Source organism: Crocodylus siamensis, chromosome 11 (genome assembly GCF_052110815.1).
Source record: "Crocodylus siamensis isolate JL-2025a chromosome 11, ASM5211081v1, whole genome shotgun sequence".
NCBI classification, from domain to species: Eukaryota; Metazoa; Chordata; order Crocodylia; family Crocodylidae; genus Crocodylus; species Crocodylus siamensis.
In genome coordinates, this window is record NC_143405.1 from 63,302,078 (window position 1) to 63,324,444 (window position 22,367).

The window sequence follows — 22,367 nt, forward strand, 5'->3', positions numbered from 1 at the left end:
TCAGCTTTCATGAACTCGAAGCTGAACTGGAATTGCTTTCATTGTCACATGCCTTATTTAATTGTGCAAAATGCTTTCTATTCCCAAGGACAAGTTAATGTGGAAATGGAAAGGATTATAGCTGTTAGGGATAAGTGATCACTCTCTTTTAATTTTTGATTTTAGCATAACAATGGTTACTACTTCAAAAGCAATCCCTGGGTCTGCTCCTGTCACCCTTACTAATGCAGTCAGTCATTGTACAGGGCCCGATGCTCTCTTGCCCTGCTCCCCTCTTGGCCTGATCTGAAACCTGTTTAAATCTGGGGGAAGAGTTGTGCCAACTTTAGTGCAAGAGGCATTTGGACAGGCTTCCCATCTACATGATGCCAAAATGAGGGCAGAGTGGGTGTAAAATGCTCTCAGCAGTGCTATACGCTCATTTGATATTAGTGTAAATGAGCGTGCAAGATTCGAGGTGCTGGTGGAAACAGACCCAGAGGACCTTCACGTATGAGAGAGGTTGCAGAGTTGGACCGACTTCAGTATAATAGCAGCTACAAGGGAAAGTAAATCTGCAGATAGTTTCCAGGACACAGGAAGTTGTGTGTGTTTGGTAAGTTAAAGCAGTCATGAAAACAGACTAGGTTTAAAGGACCAGTGCTCTAAAAATATTATGCTATTTTTTCCAACTTTTTTAAAACAAATATTGATGGCTGAATCTGCCCTAAGATTTGGTTTCATTTGTGGATGGATTATGAATCTATTCGTTGCATTGCTTTAAATGGTAGACACTTGTAAACTCATCTAGTAATCGGGAGTCGGGTTCTTCTGAGAATAAAAGAGGTATGTGTTGTTATTTAAACCCATCCAATTATTGTCATGTGTAGGCAGGTGTTTTCCAGGTCATTTGTTAGAACAGAGGCATTGCCGAGCAAATGTTTTCCTTCCTGTTTTCTCCTAATACATCAGCATGGTAGATAACTGCAAAATCAGGTAGAAAAATATCAGCCTTGTTTTGTTTTTCTCTTTAGCTCAAAATAAGCTATTTTTTTTCGTTGCTGTCCATGCTGCAGTTGTAAACTGTCATTATTCAATAATGCTCTTCTGGGATGATGTGAGAGTTTTTCATTTCAGCTTAATTAGGTCGCAGGATGCAAAGCCATTCAGCAGTTATACATTTATATCCTGTGGTCATTTTAATGGTGACAAGTTAGATATCAACAAAATTAGGCCCATATAGCTGTCTCAGTCTGCGCACACAACTCCCGTTAAAGCTGATGGGATTTTTATGCATGGGTTGAGAGCGGTATATTGCTATTAGGGTTTAATTTTTTACAAATTAAAATGTACTGTTTCTGGTTGAATTGCAGTTATATGCAAGAAAGATGGGGGGAAGATAACGGCCCATTATTGTCGAAGTCCATGAGCGGTTTTAAATCTGATGCTGCCCAGCTAAAACTGTGATTTTAGATTTTTAGTAACTAGACTGGAATACATAATATATAAATATGACTGCAGCTTTCAACTGGTCCTGTAGAAATCACTTTCTACCTTGGGGAATCCGTTGCCTTTTAAAGCACGCCCTCGCCCGACTTATAGTCCACTTTTGCTATTGCAACAGCAACGATTAATATCCTTTTTTTAACTTTGTGCACTTATCAACTTTCTGGCTGGGTATGATTTGGTTCGCAGCTTCCCTGATGCTGGTGGGGCAGGTGGGACTCAACCTGTGGGCCCCAATCTTTGGCCTGAGCAGGAGTCCTACATCTGGCATGCCCTGAGTTCATGCGGCATACGTGACTTCTGTCTGCAGGATCAGCGACTCTGGCGATACAATCCTTTCTTTTCACAGAACAGGACAGGTTTAAAAAAAAAAAAAAAAGCTATGAAGCATGAAAATGTGATTATGAAAGCAGAAAAAATAGGTTGAGGACTCGGGGCAAGCACAGCCCCTTGGACCGTTTTGAACTCATTTCTTTTTTTAATGGCTCCGTTTTAGGTTGGAGATTTCTCTTTAAAGGGTCATTTGGGTTTCTCGCTTTTTTGAGTGATGAAAAGAATAGTCGATAAGGCTGGTTTAAATCACTGTTTTCAGCTCAGCTGAGCTAATTTGCACTTCCCCAGAGATCTGCACCTATCCATATGGAGACTGTCCTATGTAATGGTGCGGTTCCTCTTCATTGGGGATTAGACACCTCCATTCTTATGTCCTTTGGGCCTATGAGACTTGCCCACCTTCCTCTTTCTGCAAAGTTACGCATCTATATAACTGGCCTGTATATAACTGGCCTGTTTCCACTTTGATGCCTATCCAGGTAATGCCATAGCAGCTTTGAAGTTGTGCCAGGCTGGAAGCAGAATTAGGCTTGTTGCAAGAGCAGCATAAATGGAGCAATCCAGTTATATATATGACTGCTGAGGGCTATCCAGACGTCTCACTTAAAGATCAGTTAACAGTCCGCACCTAAACTGTCTGACGGTATTTTGCATCAACTAAGAAAACAGGGAGCGAATGCAGAGAGATTGGTATCGGTGAGCGTTTAGCATTTAAAGATTATGCTGTATGTTCATACACAGGGGATAAGCTTAATATACCCAGTTGGATAGCGAATGAGCCAGACATTCAGCTGGTCCTTGATCGTTAGGAACATATTTAAAAATCAGTACGTTGGAAATTATTACTTGAAACCACCCAAAAAGGAAACTACCCATGGAAAATAGCTGAGAAGCTCCCTATCATTTTGATCTTGTTCGAGCACCAAACATCCCTTTGTTGCCTAATATTTGGCTTCCTGTACCCTTCTCGGTGGGTCAGATAAGGGAATTTGATATTTTTCACCAGCCGTGACGAAATTAAAGCAAAGCTACAAAGAACGCCCGGGTTGCAGCCTAGATGGGCAGTTTTGATTTGAGTTTACATTATTTTGCCATACTAAAGTCTCTTGTGGATGACTTGAATTCAATTAGCCCCTTCTTATGATGAGCCGATTTAAAAAAATAAGTGGCATGAAAGACCAGTGATTTTGCTCTTACTTTTAAATAATGGTATAATTACATACTAATCAGGTGGTAAATCTTAATTGTACATGTTCCATATGTTTTCTCCGGCCATGCTCCCTCTTCGCTTTGCCATCTCCGTATCAGCGTGGAACATACTTTCAGGCTCCTTTTGTGTTTTGACTAATTGAATATCAAAAGCGGTATATGTGAAACTTCCTGGATCCTATTCTTTAGTCAGCAGCAGCTGTGTTATTAGATGACCTTTAGCGTTTCTGTGGCACAGAATAATAAGAGTGGGGGGGGAAAAATAGTTGAAGCACAGCCATGCTATTGTTTCAGGCAGAAATGAATCGCATGCAATTGCTTCACTCATGAGGGCTAAATAAGGATGTCAGGATCTGACCCCAAGTGGAAAAAAAAAAAAGACAGGATTTGGCTTTTCATTTGTCATGCATGGGACTGGACAGGGAGTCTGAGAGCCAGTGTAACAATCCTAGCTGGAGGTTTAGGCTGCGTGGGCTCTTTGGGGCGCAACCTGGTTTAACAGAGCAGTATTAGCATGTGCTAAATGTTAAGCATCGTTGGCTGAAAGTTAAAAAAGCATTTCAGTGCTTTGCTAAACTAGCCTTCTGTTCCGTGCTTGGGTTTTAATTAGCTCATTAAAACAAAAGGGATGATTTTAGGAGGTAGGCTTCTAGGAGTACGTCCAGCATGCTGTGCACGTGGTTCTGAACACGCTTCCTCCAAAATATATACAGTCTTTCACGTCTGTCTTTTGAGTTGTTTTTTTATTGGTTTGGTTTTGTTTTTTTGTGTTGGTTTTTTTTTTTTTTTTTTTTTTTTTAAACCATAGGGCATGAAAACAGTCACAGAAAGAACAGGAGGAAACACCGGCGGAGACAGTGGCAAGACAGCAGTATTTTCTCCGATCTAGAGGTATTAAAAGACAGCATTGCGGCAAGTCAGTTTTCTACCTATAGCAACAAGACTGGGAATGCCAGTGAAAAAAAGCCGCATCGAAGGACAAAGCGATTTCTCTCGTACCCACGGTTTGTGGAAGTGATGGTGGTGGCAGACAGCAGGATGGTTGCCTACCACGGAGCTAATCTGCAGCACTACGTCCTAACATTAATGTCAATAGTAAGTGTTCAAACTGAGCAAGAATCAAACCCTCCACTTTTACTGTGACAAACTATGCAGCTTGTCCTTTCCTTTGCCTTGTGGGACAAATTGGGCTCGGGTTGACCAAATTTCAAGCCCATCTTCTCCCACAGCCCCAGGGGCTGGGACTGTCGCAGCCTTGGTCTTTAGTCCACTTGCTATTCGGGCTGATGTGCCAAAGAAACAAAATGGGATGTGTGCCCCAGGCGGGTCAGAAGGTGGCCTTGCTAGATCCTGGGATTTGTAGGTTGCTGCCAGAAGGAAGGAGAAAATATAACATGAGGTTCGCGTATCCCTTTATGAAGGCGGGGGTCTTTGTGGCTCCTATTGTTGCATGCAAAAAGGGGATAGTCTTGCTGGTGCCTTCCTTAACTCTTCATCTTGTTCAGGAGCATTTCAGTGGCTTCATCTTTCATTGACTCCTTGCATCCAGATCTGTGACCAGCTTTGAGAGGTCTTACCTACCCCCAGAGCTCTTGTCCTGATGGTTCGTGCAGGAGCAAGTGCCATTGTGTTTCTTAGAGCAAAGTCTTTTGCAATGGAGTGATAAGTAGGATGAGGAAAACCATCCTTGGAGGTTTGTAGGACCCAGCTAGACAAAGCCTTGGCTGGGATGATCTACTTGGAGATGGTCCTGCTTTGAGCAAGGTGTTGGACTAGATGACTTCCTGAAGTCCCTTCCAACCCTTATTTTCTATGATTCCTTAAGTTTCCGATTCCTCCTTATACCTGTGATGATACCTGATGACGGGACATACAACAGCAAGGAAATGTGTTTGATAGGGACTTAAATAATTAACATGGTGCCTAACAGAGGAGAGATGTCAGGGGGCTGGGGAAGGAGGAAACAGGATACATTTAAATTTCTCCAAAAATGAAAGATTTCCAAAGGGTAGCATGCAATGTAAATCAGGGAAGATAAGCACATGCTTAAGTGTTCATAAAACACTTATTACAGGCAGTTGAGTGGCCTGACCATCAAATGTGACAAGGGATTTTGGGTGTCTTGTTTGAGAAATATATTTAGTGGGCTATGATTTTCAGAGCTCAACATTTGTGTCACCTGACGCTGGGTAACCCAGAAGCCGAAGCGCGTGAAATCCCTCCTTCCTTTTGAAAACCGTGGCTGGTGAGGGCTAGGGGCAGAGTATGCACCAGCAATGTGGTGATACAGATGTGTGCAGAAATGAAGTAAAAAAGGCTTGGGCCAAGAAGGCAGTTTTGGGGTTCTGATGTACAATATTTTTCTCTTGTATTGTAAAATGATGCTGAAATCTGCAGTGTGATTTTTTTTTTTTTCTTTCTTTTTTTTTTTTTTTTATAAGCACCACAAGATAATTTGCTTCAATTAGTACTGCTGCACCAAGGGAACGAGCGGAATAGCTGACAGGCAACAGAAATGGTCTCCCCTGCCCGGAGCAGATGATGGAACAGATTTGCGTTGCCTTAATTCTTTGTTTGCTTGAATGCCACCATTAACTTTGAATTTATCTTTCAATGCAGGTAGCCTCTATCTATAGAGATCCAAGTATTGGAAATTTAATTAATATTGTTATTGTGAAATTGGTCGTGATACATAATGAGCAGGTAATGAGTTTTTGAGTTTGAGTTTAAAGTGGCGCAGGTAGAGAAAATTGATAGGAAACGACTAAAATGCACCTCTTTTTATACTCTTTTTATGGTTAGGATGGTCCTGCAATCTCTTATAATGCCCAGACAACTTTAAAAAACTTCTGCCAATGGCAGCAATCACAGAATCATCCTGAAGAAAGCCATCTACCCAAACACGATACTGCGGTTCTTGTGACCAGGTAGGGTGCACTTTTATTGACGGCATAGCCACCAGGGTATTGCAAGAGGCATATCTGCATGCCTCACCTACCGTGCTGGGTGGTGGTTTGCTTAGATGTGCCCTCCATGCTCTCTCTCCTACTCTCAGCAGAGTTTGAGCCTTACTATGTTTGAGCCACGCTACTGCCTGATGTGGTAGGTTTGCAGTGTAGATATGCCAAGGTAGAAGCTATTGGTTTATATAAGGCACGGGATCGTCAGAAACTGGGTTTTGATAGCACAGTCATGAAAAGAAGCATTTGCATCACAACTGTGGAAGCAATGTCTTAATGAAAAGAAATGCCTTCTTCTGTCCTAACGCCTTTTAGGATTGTAATAATGTTCAGGGCCTGTTTATCATCCTGCTGATGTAGATGGGCAATGCTCTCCTTGCCTTTGGAGAGGAGGCAGTCGGCAGTAGGATCAGGCTTCAGAGCTGTCCTATGTACTGGATATTTGTATGGCAAAATCAGCTTGAGCATGCCGGGGCAGAACCGAGCATTACTACTGAAATGTATATATTTGTTCTAATTTTGTATCTGTACCTGTACTTGCTTTGCATGAGCATTAAGTGTTGAGTCTGTTCTGCTTTCAGGCAGGATATTTGTAGAGCTCACGACAAATGTGATACGTTAGGTAAGATCCATTTTTTTTCTTTTTCTTTTGCACTCTTTTTGCGGTGACAGTGTTAATAAGTACTTAGCCGCAAGGCAACAGTTCTTGCTTGTTCGCATGACCATATCATAAACCTGCCGCTGTCTCCCTAGGTCTGGCCGAACTGGGCACCGTTTGCGATCCCTACAGAAGCTGCTCCATCAGCGAAGACAACGGGCTGAGCACGGCTTTCACGATAGCACATGAACTTGGCCATGTGTATGTTTTATGTAAATAAGTTTTATATTTAAGTTGCCAGCAACATTTTATATTTAAGTTGCAGGACCTGGAAACCGCAATGTGCATTAGCTAGAATTTGGGATCGAGGGAGCTGAACCACCTGAAAGGGGTTTTGGTGCATGTGGGAAATGATGTGAGCATGGGGTGGGGGGGGCGAGATGCAGATCGCATCTGGGAGGCGCTGGGTGACACCACAGCCCAAGGCCAGTACCTGCTGCTGTCAGCTGCCCCTGCCTTGGTGTGCAGCTTGGTCAAAGTCAGTGCAGTGCTCATGCCCGGGGACAAATTCCAGCCCCACCAGGTACAATAGAGACGGATAGGGGACTATGCACCAACTCCCAGGCGGTTTTGGCCCCCGGGGCAATTTTGCTGAAGAAGCACCCACGTTGATGAACATGAGCATCAGTGGCTGCTTGATTCCAGAGATGGCCACCTCCCATTGACACATCCTGCAGCAAGGAGGCAAAAAAAAGACCTGATTTGATCCTATAGTCTTTTGCCCTGCAAATGACAGGTATATGACTGATCCCCAGTTAAAATACCAGGTTATATTTGAAATGAAGGGCTGGAATGATCAGCGAATCCTACCAAACCGTGTATTCATTGGAGCAAATGAATGGGGCAGGCTGGAGGCATTCTAGTTTTAGCTGCTGTTGTGTTGGGTTCTTTTTTTTCATTAAATTTCCTGGCAGAAATCCCCAAAGATTTGGCTTTCCCCAGATTTAACTTCACTGACTCCATGTACAAGGATTTCAGGGGGCACAGGTGGTCCTGAACAGGAAGAGCCACTTTGCTCTTTTACAGGGGCTGTGGGGAAGAGTTGGATGTAATCTGGATGGAAATATGAACGTATTGGGCTTTGAATGTAGTATCAAACTGGGACTTTTCCCCTCTTCCTCTTCCTCTTCCTCTTCCAGTAGCAACGTGGCTCTGGCTGGTCAGTCTTTGTTGCACATTTCCAGCGTACTTCGGTATCTCCAGTGCTGCAAACCTATCGTGGGTTTATGCTGATACCGGGTGGCATTTTGCAAAGCTAGCCTGTAAAATACAAGAGCCAAATCTATGCTTTGTGGAGCCCCATTGATGCAGCAGCAGCAGGGATGAGTCTGGCCTTGCCTGTTTGAAACTAATTCAGCATCATTAGCAATCGCTTTGCTGCCAGGATGTTGCCCAGTCGTGCTTCCTGCACACAGCAGGCGTCAGCCATCTGCAGCTGATCAGCCCCAAGGGTGGACATCCAATGCGGCTCTCGACCGTGATTTGCATTGACACTGATTGCTAGGAGCTGGAGTCAACTGCTCTGGAACCGCTCGTGTCGTATTGTGGTTCTGTCTCTCTTTTTTCCCCACCCGTTACAAGTTTTGCTCTGCCAATAGCTGTTCCCCATATAGTCGGTGCCTTTGTTCCTGAGTGCCTGTCAGTCCAACGCTCTGGTTTAAGAAGGAGCTTAGAAAGCAAAGTGCATGACCCCCCACTGGGAAGGGTGGGTTTCAAGATCCCGGCCCAACTCTTTGGATCAGTTCCAGAAAACCTGTGACGCTCCTAATGTCCTGTGATGTGCAGTTATCTGCAAGATCAGGGCTCGTCGCAGAGAAGAAAACTGTATCTGAGTTTTCCAGGTAGAGCGGGCTCCAGAACATTTCACAGACACATGTGGCAACGTGCGTGTCCTTCTGTTGTTGAAAGTTTTTGTGTTGAACTATGTGGCCTTCTGCAGCCAAACCCCAAGAATCCTGTAATATTCAAAAGCATTTTTACTGCTTACTGGTTATTCCAAATATTTGCATTAACTTTCTTTTTTTTTTTTTTCCTCTTTAATATTTACCAGCAGTTACAAAGCTGGAAAAAATGTTTTAATATTCCCTGTTTCGGATGATGGCAGAAAGACTTGGCACTTAATACGTATGCTAATATCCTTGCGCTGATTTTGCTCTTTCCTAGATTTAACATGCCACATGATGACAATCATAAATGCAAAGAAGACGGAGGTAAAAATCAACAGCATGTCATGGCACCAACGTTGAACTTCTACACCAACCCCTGGATGTGGTCGAAATGCAGCAGGAAATACATTACTGAATTTCTGGAGTAAGACGTTCCATATGCATTAAGTTATTACCTGTGCGGTGTACCTCAAGGAGCTCATTAGTTAAATTGAAATCCAAGAGTAAAGCCTTTGGAAAAGAGTTGAAGAAATTTGTGCGTGTGTGTGCAGATGCTTTACATAGCTCAGGAATGCACCTTCTGAGACCCAGCCCTTGCCAGTTGTGCCACATGATTAGCTGGCAAGGAATTGCCTCTTAATGGGAAAGACTATTTCTTCCAAAGACGCACCAGTCATACACCCTTTTTTGGCCAAAACTCCTGTGCATGTTGCTGGGAAGGAATTCACGTACCTGGCACTAGGGCAGTGCTGTAGCACATTAGGATCCCCTTAAGTCAGAGAGGCGAGGAAGGTCATTTTGGGACACCCTTCTTCTCTTCCAGTGGCGCAGCGTCACCTGAATATGCCCCCGATTTTGGTGTGAAGGGCTTCATTCTTCTTGAGGGTTGCGAGGGTTTTTCAGCACTTGATTTGATCCTGTGATAGTCATCACAGAAATTTAATCTGTTGAATGAACATTTTGGGTCTCTCCAAGTTATGTGCAAAATGACTTGGCCCATTGTCTCTGGTTGGTCCGGCAGGATGCCTTATTGGGTGTAAAGTCAACTGGAGCAGTTAACCCAAGGTACCCAAGTTAGTGATGTTGGTTATCCACCCAGCTGTCTTTGACTCCTCAAGCCAAAGGACCAGGTGCCATCAGGGTGTGAAGGGGTGGGTCTAATAAAAGGCATTATCTCTGAACCAAGAAGCCTAGATTTTTGTATTTCTTGCAGGGTTTGAGCACACAGTTAGACAGCTCACCTGCTCTTCCGCTACATCCCCGCTGTGGTTGTAGCAACATCAGGCTGCATGGGTTCCTGTGAGATGTGAAACCCTTTATTTCAGCTGTGTGGACCCTGAGTGCCCTCATCTGTCAAATGGGGATGGTTTTCTTTCCCTGTTTCACGGGAGCCTTTAGGATTTGTTGATGAATGTTTGTGCAGCGTGCAAAACACAAGTCACATGCCATCGCTCTTCTGCTTTCCCGCAGCACTGGTTATGGGGAGTGTCTGTTGGACGAGCCTACGGCAGGAACTTACACTCTGCCTCAGCAACTCCCTGGCCTCATTTATGATGTTAATAAACAATGTGAGCTAATTTTTGGACCGGGATCTCAAGTGTGCCCGTACATGGTAAGTGCAATTCCACATCTTTTGCGTTGCTTGCATTGTTTAGTTTTGGTAAGGCTTGGCACTGCTGGGGGACCGGAGAAAGGGTCCCTCCAGCTCTCGGTTGTGTTGGAAGCTGGAGCCGTCAGCTCGAAAGTGCCAGCCGCTGCCACCTTCAACAGAGGGCCACAGCCTTGATTTTTTGACAGTGACTTTTGAGAGCTTCTGTGTGTGGGACACCTGAGCAGGGTCTCGTTTTCACATGGGAAGTACTTCCAGGGTAAAACATGTTGGTGTAGAGAAATGGAGGCACCCCAGAGCTGCTAAATAGTTTGGAGAACACAGACCCTGGCAAATTAGCTTGGTAGCTGTCAAGTGCAGTTCTCTTCTGTGGACCAGGTGCTGAGAGACCATGAATGCATGGATGCTGTGGAGTGTGAAGGCCTGCCACCGTAAAGCAGAAGTGTCATGGGCAGACATCCCCACATGTCCCTGCCAGCATGTCTCAGCCCTCCTGTGGACACCTGTCCCAGCTATTTACAGAGACTGGTACCATTCGGTGCCAGTTCCCCTGGTTATATTCATGACCTGCTTCACAAAAGGTAGCATCTTGAGAGTGGTGGAGTGGAGGGGATTTTGAGAAGCATGTGCAAGATCCTGCTAACGTGCACAGACCAAACATCCTTGGGAGAGAAGCTTTCCAGCCAGGTCTGCAGCTGGCACGACGGAGTCTCTGCATGTTCACTGATGTGCAGGATTGCTGCCTTAGTACTGAAAGGCTCTGGCCTCCCTCACCCTTGTTGTCTCATTTATTATGTTCTCCATGCGCGTGGTGGGCTGTCTAAGGATGTCGAGTGACCGGCAGTCTGCGTCGTGCTCCATCTGGACATCCTCTAACTCCATGGTTATTTGAAACAATCAAGCAGATGCAGTGCCGGCGACTGTGGTGCATTAACATCGATGGAGCTCACAAAGGATGCCGGACCCAACACACGCCGTGGGCGGATGGGACAGAATGTGAGCCAGGGAAGGTAGGACATACCTGTGCACCAGCCCCTCTTGGACACAATAACATAGCTGCTGCTATGTGAGCTACCCTAGGATAGCTACACTTCTGTTTGTTCCTGATCCCTGTGTAGTTTTCATCAGCATACAAAACTGGAAATAAGAATATCTCTTGTGTATGTGGTTTGGTCTGATTTAAGATTTGGATCCATATACAAAAGACCTGTAGCTTTGTGTCTTGCAAAATCCTGAGTGACAAAAATCACCTCTAAAAATGTAGGCAATTGTGGCATTGATGCCTACACAGTCAGATGGGTAGCACATTGGCTCAATGGTCGGACCCAGAGAGTGGTGGTGAACGAGTCGTTTTCGACCTGGAGGGATGTGGGCAGTGGGGTCCCCCAGGGCTTGGTCCTCAGGCCCGCACTGTTCAACATCTTCATCAGTGATTTGGAGGTTAGCATGGAAAGCCTGCTGTCCAGATTCGCTGATGACACAGATGTGGGGAGAAGTGGGTACACTGGAGGGAAGAGACATAATCCAGCTCAGTCTAGACAGGTTGCAGAAGTGGGTGGTTGAGAATAGGATGGAGTGCAACGCAGACGAGTGCAAGGTGCTGCATCTAGGGAGAAGGAACCAGCAACACACCTCTAGGTTGGGGAACTCCCTTCTCATCAACACGGTGGCAGAAAGGGATCTTGGAGTCATTATTGACCAGCAGAAAATAGGTGAGGCTCTGTTCCCCCTGGGCACCATCTGGGATAACAAGGAGCAACAGCCACAGATTGACTGAGAGCAGGTTCAGGCTTGATATCAGGAGACATTACTTTACAGTTAGGGCTGCCAGGCTCTGGAATGGGCTCCCAAGGGAGGTGGTGCTCTCCCCTACCTTGGGGGTCTTCAAGAGGAGGTTGGATAGATAGCTGGCTGGGGTATTATGATCCCAGCACTCGTTCCTGCCCAGGGCAGGGGGTCAGACTTGATGATCTGTTCCCTTCTGACCCTAGAAACTATGAAATCTGGAGTGAGATCTTTTATTAGACCAGCTGAATAGTTGGAAAAAAGCACTTTGCAAGCTTTCAGGCTTTTTTTCAACTGGCTGGTTGGAAAAAAGTTCTTTGCAAGCTTTTGAGAGCACTTTTTGCAACTACTCGGTTGGTTTAATAAAAGATATCATGTCTTACCCAATGAACCTGGCCTGCCTATGTTCTTAGACCAACATGGTTTACAACCAAAAACCCAGCCAAAATCTGGAGTGAAGTTCATTGGAACGGATAACTATTTTTTTGTACCAGGCTTTAATGTGGCCGCAGCCCTGTCAAACCACTGCAAGCTGACTAACGCTTTGCTTCACATCTGCGTGCTTAGAGTCCATGATCTATGGATTGGCTTAGAAAATACAGTGCCATTTTTTTACAGAAATATCTTTGGAACTAAAAGAGCGTGCATAGCTAAGAAAAGTCTTGAGATAAAACTACTGGGATGCAGGCTCTTAATCATATTCTTAAAGATAGTCCTGTAACAGAGGAGCGGTAACTGGCATGTACTTTGAGCGTAAGGGAGCTGAAGCTGGTATCACTAAATCAAGTAATAATCCAACCTCAGATTTTGGCTTGGGGGAGTACTAGTCACGATCATTTACTGTGTTTCGCAGTAACAGCTCATCACGGATTTAAAATAAATCAGTGTGTTGCAATGCAAAATGGGGCAGGCTTATACGCTTAGATCTGTATCTGTTGTGGTTGGAGGAACTATTTAAAAAATGGGGAAATCGGAGCAGAGGTACTGGGATGGCAGCAGAGAGACATAATCATTGCTCCTAGTTTCTAGTTCAGGCGTCGTTTGTGTTTATGCACGCACGGAGCTCCGCAGCCCTGGTCTGCCCACAGACGGCATCGGCAGGCCGCACGTTACCTCGGGGTCCCCGGGAAAGACAAAGGAGGGCAGAGACTGTTGTAACGTCGCCGCCTCCACCACTGCCCTCCTGTGTGAATTTTGGCCTGTTTAAGCTTTTTGGAAGTTGCTGCAGACAAAAAAAATGGATTAGCAGCGGCATTTCCACTTCTGCCCCGAGCTGTGGTCTCAGAGAGAAATGAATCATGGCAGATGCCTTGGGTTTTTTTGTTTTAATTCTTACGATTTCATCACAAAAAAAAAAAAAAGGGATTTTTAAATGCAGATGTAAGGGGGAAAAAATGCAGGGAAGTTAGCCGGCCAATACGTTTCTATGAAAGGCAGTTGAGTTTCTGTTTGTCAAAATGGCACCCTTCTGCCTCTCTCTAACAGCATACTCTTTATGATCAAAGATTATTTTTAATGCAGTCGATAGATGAGTGTAATTTCCTGGCTGAGATCTAACCTCAGCCATCAGACATGAGGCTTGTAAATCATGTCATGGTCTGTTAGTTGAGTAACATTCACAAGTTAGTTATTCAGTCTGCCTCCCTGGGCCATCGGTGCCAAGCATGGCTGTGGTTATGTATTGGGTGCAAGTGTCAACATTTCTGCAAGGCGTTTCTCCCCGGGGACAGCACTGCTGTGTTTCTCTACTCAGATGACAGCTGACCTCTATGCTGCAAAATGATTGGCATTGGGCCCTGTCCTGCTCTTGGTTGTGCAACCCTTCAGCTGGAGTTATATAAAGTGAGGATTAGCAGCTTTGGTTCCCCGTGGAGTAACAGACATCACAGGACTTGGGAATAAATCCTGCAAGACATGGGCAATGGAGAGGATGCTTTAAGCTGAAGATCAAGCTCCTCTTCAGCCTGGAGATCCCAGCCTTGTGTTGTGCCATCATCCTTTACCAGGTAGCAGGGCTCCAAACCCAGCTTATTTCCTTAGGAAGTGTAGCTGGGGGGAACAGTGAGCCAGGGGTGTTGAGAGGCCACTGCTGTACAACGAGGCACTGCGGAGAGTGGAGCGGATGTGAAAGCAGAGCAATTAACGTGCCGCAATCACTGTCCTCTTCAGGCGGGCAAAGGTTGACCCGTGCACCTAGGAGCTGCCATGGGGATATTGAATCTGCAGAAACCTGTTGGCATAGGAGTGAGACACAGGTATTTTGTTCTGCTGACTGCTCGCGTAGCCCGAGTCTTGTGTCATCGCTGGGATTTGAACACAAGGTGAATATGTCTGGTTTGGCGTGTGGGCCCTAACCGTGATGGCCTCTGACTTTCCCTAGCAGGAGAAAGCTCCTTCCAGCCTTTCCCTTTCTATCCCAGCATGGAAATGGAGTCTGGGTGTGGAAAATGAAGGGTGGGATCTGGAGCTCAAGGTTGCTTTGCCTGGGGCTGACTTAAGATCTTTGGGGATGAGTAACACTGAAAAAGTGGAGGCAAGGGTAAACCCTAGCTCTCCTCAGACCTCTTGCAGAGGTTTGTCAAGTGGATAATTCTGCAGACGTTGCTGAAACTCGCCCTGGGTTTCCTAAGGTCTTGGTGACTGATGGCTGAGATGAAGCAAACAGACCCTGGCGGGCTTGAAAAAGCTGGGTACCTCAGCAGATTCTGCTTCCATTTCCATAGAGATGGCTCCATGTCTTTTTCTGCCAATCCAGCCACAGCAGCCATCTCACTAGCTTTGTTGACACAGCATTAATTTGATGAATGGGTTGTGATTTGTCTAAATATTTGAGCGCGGTTTTGCTTTCGCTACGAGCATGTCAGCATTTTATTTGCAAACCCAGTTTTTCAATAAGTTGATCACTTGGCTGGGTAAAGGCCCCGTCCAGCCACGGCTGACTCGTAATGAGTTGCACTCCTTCTCCGGAAACGCACTTAAAAATGATATTGGGAAGCGAGAAGTCCTGGCGTCCATCAGTGGCTCTGTGGCGTTGTGCAAATAGTTTTATCTCTGCCTGGGTTTTCTCAGCAAAAATTTACTGGCCTGGGTGCACGAGTTAGTAAATGAAGTTTTTTGGCCTTTTTTATGCACAGAGTCAGATGAGATCCATGCAGCTCTGTGAAAAGGGAGGTTTTCCTCTCTTATAGGCACTGTCATGGGGATGAGCAACCTCCTATTCTAAAGTGGTTTTCTGAGTCTAAGTATCATGATGTATTCCTAGCAGTCAGTTCCCTCCAGTTAGGCTTATTTTTGTTTTTACGGTGGCTCCTGATTCCTGTAGGATGGCTTTGGTTGAGCAAGATGCTGTATGATTGTGCCTGAGACTGGATGTGAAGCAAGTCACGCAGTTTCCAGATGATATAGAAGAAATGCGTTACAGCGACGGTGGATATGCCGCAGTTCTTCACCACCTGCAGTACTTGGGAGGTTTTGCACGCGAGCATCCTTGTTAAATGCAGCCATCAGACAGGGTGACTCTAGCTAATTCTGTTATCCTCCCAAAAACTTTATGGGGAGAACTGTACACAAAACCCTCGCCTGTTGTTGACCAAAGGGGTTCCAGGAGTGCTTTGATGTCCGAGGAATACCCATTGACACAATAGTCGTGCCAAAAGATGTAGGGATTTAAAGCAGTGTACCATCAGAAAGCATTTGATTTCTTTCTAGACTCAGCTTGGTGATCAAGGCCATGCATAAGTCCTGTTGACTTCGCTGACCCTGCGTGGACTGATGAACCAGGGTCATATCTGATGCTGCTGTTAATAAGACAGAAATAGGTGTTTGAAAGCAGCGCTTCAGACACTCCAGTTAGAGATTGAGCGGTCCGGCTACTACTTTACCCTCCAATTGTGCACATAGGCATCCTTGTATAAATAACCTTGCACAAGAATGACCCGCTCACATCAAGTGACTCGTGCTTTAGTGTTTGCAGGCCCAGGACTGTTTCATCTCCCCGGGCTCAGGAAATGCAGAACAGGTGATCTGTGCACCCATTGTTCAGAAATCCCTTCGGCCTCCAGAAGCAGCAGCATGAGATGCTGGCAGATGGGGAAACTTAGATTCAATTTAATTCTCTTCCTCCTCCCCCAAGTGTCTGAGCATTGTGGCCCCAGAGCATTGTCTTTTAACGTGAAGCTAGTATGGAGCACATATCTATATTAATGGGTTTTTAGATCCAGAAGGAATTATTAGGATCATCTCCTGCGAGCTCCTGCCTAGCCCAGTTCTCCCAGGAACAGAGGGGAACGGTGTGCTGCAAGCACCCAAAAGCTTGGGCTAGGCACAAGATTTGTGTCTTTCTAAAAAGATCCCCCACCTCCTTCAAACACCTCCAGCAAATGAAGAATGTGTCACTTCTCTGGGAGAGTGGCTGCAGCAGTTAATCACCCCAATTATCTTGCTTTCAATTAACATGAAGCATTGAATGTTCTTGCTTCTTGAAATGCTCACGTTCAGGATTGCGGGAGGATATTGCAATGGCACGGGTCTTTCTTTTAAAAAAATAAATAAATAAATCCTTATCTTTCTAGTCTGAAAATACCACTATTTGTGTTTTGTATCTTTTTCCAAGAGAGATTAGCATACTGGTTTAGTTCAGTGTCTTCATCAATGACCTGGAAGATGGGATGTGGTGCACCCTCAGCAAGTTTGCAGATGACACCAAGCTGGGGGGAGCAGTAGATACACTGGAGGGTCGGGCTAGGATTCAGAGTGACTGAGACACACTGGAGGATTGGGCCAAAAGAAACCTCATGAGGTTCAACAAGGACAAGTGCAAAGTCCTGCACTGAGGAGGGAGCAATCCCCTGCACCGGTGCAGGCTGGGGGTGATGGGCTGGGCAGCAGCTCTGCAGAAAAGGACCTGGGTGCGACAGTGGACAATAAGTTGAATATGAGCCAGCAGTATGCCCTTGTTGCCAAGAAGGTGAATGGCTTCCTGGGCTGCATGGGTAGGAGCGTTGCTGGCAGGTCACGGGCAATGATTCTTCCCCTCTATTCTGCACTGGTGAAGCCACATCTCTGGGAGATCCTGTGTCCAGCTGTGGGCCCCCACTACAGGAAGGATGTGGACAAGTTGGAGAGAGTCCAGTGGAGGGAAATGAAAATGGTTGTGGGGCTGGGGGACAGGACTGGTGAGGAGAGGCTGAAGAGAAGAGCAAGGGGGATTGAATAGCAGCCTTCACCTCCCCGCTGGGGGCTGCAAAGGGGGTGGAGCTGGACTGGTCTCAGTGAGGGAAGACGACAGGACAAGGAGCAATGGGCTCATGTTACAGCAAGGGAAGTTGAGGTTGGATATTAGGAAAATCTTTCTCATGAGGAGGGTGGTGAAGCACTGGACCCGGTCACCCAGAGGTGTGGTAGACTCTCCATCCTTGGGGGTTTTTAAGACCCAGCTAGACAAAGCCTTGGCTGGGATGATGTAGCTGGGGCTGGTCCTTCTTTGAGCAGAGGGTTGGACTGGATGTGACCCCCTGAGGTCCCTTCATACCCTCATTGGCTCTGAGTCTATTAATTAAAATGTCTGTGGGAGTTAACAGCATTTGTAGTCCTCCCTGGAGAATATGTTGTCCATGGATGCTTTGCTATCTGCTTCCCTGGGGTTAAGGTTTGCCCTGTTGTCCCTCGAGCTTTGTCCACTCTTGCCTGTATACTCAATCCAGCAAACAAGCCCTGGTAGAGGTGCAGCTTATGCCAACAAAAGAGTCGTTTTTTGTCATGGTTGCTTATGCCAGTTCTCCAGACAGAACTGACCACGTAGGCAACAGCATTAGTTTTGCCAGTAGCATTTGACACTCACCCTTTGGCTAGTCGTGCTCCATTGGTTAAGCATGTGGGACAGGGCCAGGTTTGCTACCACTGTTACTAAAATGGAAATGGATTCATTCTTCCACTAAAGTAGGTTAAGCACTCTGGTTTGAAGTCCAAATCGAAAATGACCACTCCACTTGCATGTGGCAAAGCTACGTCAGCAAAACTTACATGAAGACCAGGTTTTTGCAGGAAATTGCGATGTGGAAAAAACACGTTGGGATGAGGAACAATCAGTCATTAGTTTTAATTTGTCATTTTTAGTGACATATTTCCCCCTTTTTTGTGGTGTTGCATGTGGTCTTGAAGAGACTTGTTGTATATATCCCTGTCTTCTGTCTCTTGTGCTGAAATGTTGTGGTTCCTACCTCTAGCCAGAAAATCAGATAAGTAATTTCCTCCCCCCCACAACTAGCCCTGTTAATGCTGCTTTATGGTTTCAGGATCAGCAAACAGGGAGTATTGTGCAGCTGGCATTGCCGTTGTCCTTTTCTCCATAAATCGCTTCTCTGGGAGTCTTCACCATTTAAGGATGCAAAAGTTTGAATCTGCTGCTTTGGCCGTATTGTTTGCAGAGCAGCATGCTGCCGCACGTTCTGCGCTGGTTGCTGCCAAAGTCCAAGGGGCCCTGATTCAGGAAGGCAATTAAGCATGTCCTTAAAGTTAATGTAAAGTGTGGACTCCAAAGGCTTTCCTAACCGGGTCCCGGGAGTTTCATAAGTAGGCTTGGATCAAACCCCTTGATTTTTATTGCCCTGGCATTTAAACAAATCTCTTCTTGCAGGTTTATGCAAATGGGGTTTAGGTGTGACAAAGCAATAGATAAAGTTGGTTTGTCGATTGTCCGTTTTCATTTGAGTGCATTGTTTAAGAAGAAGCAAGCAAAGGACTGTGGGCTAAAGAGTAAGATAATATTCTTGCTGGCCTCCAGCCTCCGATGTATTGGTGTTCATTGGCTTTTGTCTCGTCCTCTTTTGAATGCAGCACTGTCGGTATGGGATGTGTGTTCCCAAAGAACGGGAGGCCTCCATCACGGATGGAGCCTGGGGGTCCTGGAGTCCTTTCGGGACCTGCTCGAGAACCTGTGGCGGGGGCATAAAAACTGCAGTCCGCGAATGCAACAGGCCCGAGTAAGTACAGGGGTGATGCATGCCCTGCTTTTCGATCTTCCTAAGCATCGCATGAGAGACGTGGCTTGAGCAGACCAGAGTATCGATCCAGCCACCGAGACCCTAGAGCTGACTGTGTGTGTGTGCGTGTGTGTGTGTATTCAGCTATTGCAACGCCTGAAGTATAGGCTACACCCTGCTCTCATGGACCTTGAGCCATTGCAGTTGCACCAGGAAGAGACTAGCCTGCCATTGTTGTGTGAACACATGCCATGCGGGCCTTTAATAGTTCAGTGAGGGATGTGTGTTGAGACCAGTGTGTAAGAGCCTGGTGCATGTGAGCTTTAGAAGAGTAGGAGGAAGCAGAGGGAAATGTTGGCACCTTTGGTTTCCAGGGCAGAGAGGTCCAGTCCAAGCTGCAGAAAGTGCTCTGAGTGTGCAAGGGCTGTGGCCATGACCATCCCCACTCCAAACTGGTGTCTCTGGCTGGAGACTTCTCTGCCATTTCTCCCTGGTGGGAGAAAAAGACGCCATGTAGGTGTTAGTGAGCCCAGAGTGCCATTTCTCCCCCTTTTGCAGGGAGGAGAAACTCTAGCTGCATCTCTTTTTTTTTTTTTTTTTTTTTTTTTTAACCTCTCCCCTTACCAGCTCCTGTCAGCTAGAGATTCTGTGCACTACTGGCATGGCCTCCAGAAATCTGCACCCTGTGTTTAAAAATGTTCTCCATAAGGATGTGTGCAAAACAAAATCTTGAACCCTTGGAATTTGCAGGGATTTTTTGCCCTCGACTTTGAATGGGATCAGCATGTTTCCTGCAAAATATTACTATTAGCTTAGGTAATTGGTTTGAAAGCTGTCTCTTTGCACCAGTGGCTCTGCAGGCTTCTGCCTTAGCTGCCCTGCCTGCTCTCTCTCTTTGGTAACCTGAAGGAGTGCAAGAAAACCATGCCAGAGGGAGCAGAGGGCAGTGGAGAGGATTCTGGCGGGTTTGTTGGTCGAAGGAAGGGGATTTGAAATAAACTGCAAACCAGCACTTCGAGGCAGGGCTTGTTTGACTTCCTTGGCTCGGGTCTCAAAGAGCTTATTGCCAAGCAAATTGCCATTAGTGATGCATCGGTGTTGGTTTCTGCACCACTTCATAAAATCAGCTGCAAGCCTTTTGAAGTCAGTGGTAGATGAGTGTTAATTGAGGAAGGGAGATTTTTATACCTGGGAGACTGGCCTGAAAGCAGTGCAAGGAGGGGGGCAGCTTGGTTTGTGTGGCCAGACCTCAAAATAAAGGCAGAACTGAGGCTGAGGGGAGCAGGCATCAGCCAAGGAGTTCAGTGACCATGGAGAAACCCCACAGGTGTGGCAAGCATTTGCATTTCAGGGGGCCTTGCTGCATTGGGTCAGCAGGGGCCATATGGTCCCCTCTCACTTGGAGCATTGAGCAATGGAGAAACAGGACGGTTGTTTCCAGAGAAATCTTAATTGCATGCACAGAGGAACCACAGCGTTGTACACGTGGATGGTATCTGTGAAAGACGTTCCTGGCCGTGTATAGCACCATCCATTTGGCTTGTGGCAGTTTTGCAAGGAAACCACACGGGCCTAACAGAGGAGTTGAATTTAATGCCTCGTGGGAAACATTGGTTAGTGGGTTCAGGTTTTCGTAAATGCCTAAGTGAGTTAGGCTCTAAGCTCCCACTGCTTTAACTGTCTTAGAGATGTATTCGGTAGCTGTGTTGGTCAGAGACACAGAGAAATGCAAAAATCTACTATTCTTGGTTCAGAGATTGCAACCGAGAAACTGCAGAAAAAAAAAAATATTTTCTGCAAGCTTTAAAGGTGGTCAAAAGCCCCCGTTTCCTACCTCTGGGGACTTTTTGCAATCTTTAACTTTCTCTGAGCCTGATGAAGGCTTGTGTGTAAGCCTGAAAGCTTATAGAAAAACATAATTTTTTTTTATTTTTATTTTTTGCAATTTCTCAGTCGGTCTAATGAAAGGTATCATCTCTGAACCAAGAGTCTTAGATTTTTGCATTTCTTAACTGTCTTATGCACTATTGAAAATCTCAGTTTGAAAGCAGCAAAGTGTGCTTATTCTCCTTCATTTCTTTCAAGGAGATGCAACCCTATTTAGCCCAACCTGAATTGTGCACAGGGAGAAGTTCTGCCCCACTGGGATGATCCTTTGGCCATTTACATTTGATATCGTGATGTGACCTCCCAGGCCCCCAGACCTTCTCCTAATCAGCAGATCTCTGTAATGGCACAGATATGAGCAGGATCAAAACATTGTTGGAAGTAGTAAACTTATTGCCTGTTTCCTCTCCCCTTCTCTTTGAAACATTAGTTTTTCCCTAAAGTATTTTTTTTCTAAAATATAAGAAAGAACTAGTCAGGCAGTTGTATCCTTGAAGCATGTTGACTTTAATTTTTTTTTTTTTTTTTTTTTTTTTTTTTTTTTTTTTTTTACACCTTGGATAAAGAAGACAAGGTAGCCCAGATATCTGAAGCCAGGGAACTTGGCTTTTTCTGTGCAAAGTGTGCTAAATGTTGAAAAGTTTTTGGTACAGTGGATTGAGGTTGGCATCTTCTAGGCTATGGAGCCGTATAGCGTGAAGAGCTGAGAGCCTCCCAAGTACAGCATTTCAAGTGATAAAAAGCCCATTTAGTCTTACTGGGAGTGGTGCTACTGCCTCTGCCTGTAATCGGCTCTGGCACTTACATGGATGAGCACTTTGTAGAAAATTGTAAGGCTCTAAGATGGGAGCAGACTGTGTTTTGACAGGCACTTAAAGGATTGTAGCAGCAAATCAAACCAGACCCTTCCTACAGAGACCTTTCACTTGGGAAATCAAGCTACAGATGAAGCCAACTGCTGCCATATATCACATATGGTGTCAGTACGGCTAACTCTGCATTGCAAAATGAGGTGTGGTTGTGATAATCGTATGAAAAAGTGCAACTCTTAAGACATCAGCACTGGCGGCTCTCTTTTCATGAAAGGTCTCTGGTATTATCGCCAAATGCGGTTGTAGTCACGTCTCCATTTTTAGTATATCCCAAGACTATCCTTGCGCTGGAACTGACTTTAAGCATGTCTGCAAACCAGTCTGTTGGGCCACTTACCTGCTGAGTGACTGGTTATGCAATGCTTGGTTAAAAAGCTCCAGGTTAAAAGATGCATTAGCCTCTCCTACTGAAGCACGGTCAGTCTCTTTGCAAAGAAGCAATCGCCTATCTTTTACAGCCTGGTTTTTAAAGTGTGGCTTGCTCTTGTGTGCATGTCATCACTGCACAAATTATTGCAATTTCAGCTGAGTGCAGAAGCTCCAGGACAGACAGACACTAGGTTACGCACGCACGCACGCACACCTGTTTGCCCAAATAAATGGCAGAGCAGGGGCTTGTATAGAAAATTGCATGAGCACACCCGGACAGGGGGTACATGCCCATTTGGAAGACATAACTCTCCTGGATAGATCCTGTTTTGAT

At 45.6% G+C, this 22,367-nt stretch overlaps 1 protein-coding gene across 1 annotated transcript in view; it reads left to right on the forward strand.

Annotated features, from left to right (window-relative positions):
* The window catches only part of ADAMTS9 (ADAM metallopeptidase with thrombospondin type 1 motif 9), a 105,973-nt gene that overhangs the window by 14,668 nt on the left and 68,938 nt on the right, over positions 1 to 22,367 (forward strand). The window contains exons 6-14 of the mRNA XM_090021152.1: positions 3,836 to 4,122; positions 5,647 to 5,730; positions 5,830 to 5,954; positions 6,569 to 6,609; positions 6,741 to 6,846; positions 8,809 to 8,955; positions 10,002 to 10,143; positions 11,043 to 11,150; positions 18,760 to 18,905. Of these exons, the coding sequence (XP_089877278.1) occupies positions 3,836 to 4,122; positions 5,647 to 5,730; positions 5,830 to 5,954; positions 6,569 to 6,609; positions 6,741 to 6,846; positions 8,809 to 8,955; positions 10,002 to 10,143; positions 11,043 to 11,150; positions 18,760 to 18,905 (1,186 nt within the window). The remainder of the gene's footprint in view (positions 1 to 3,835; positions 4,123 to 5,646; positions 5,731 to 5,829; positions 5,955 to 6,568; positions 6,610 to 6,740; positions 6,847 to 8,808; positions 8,956 to 10,001; positions 10,144 to 11,042; positions 11,151 to 18,759; positions 18,906 to 22,367) is intronic.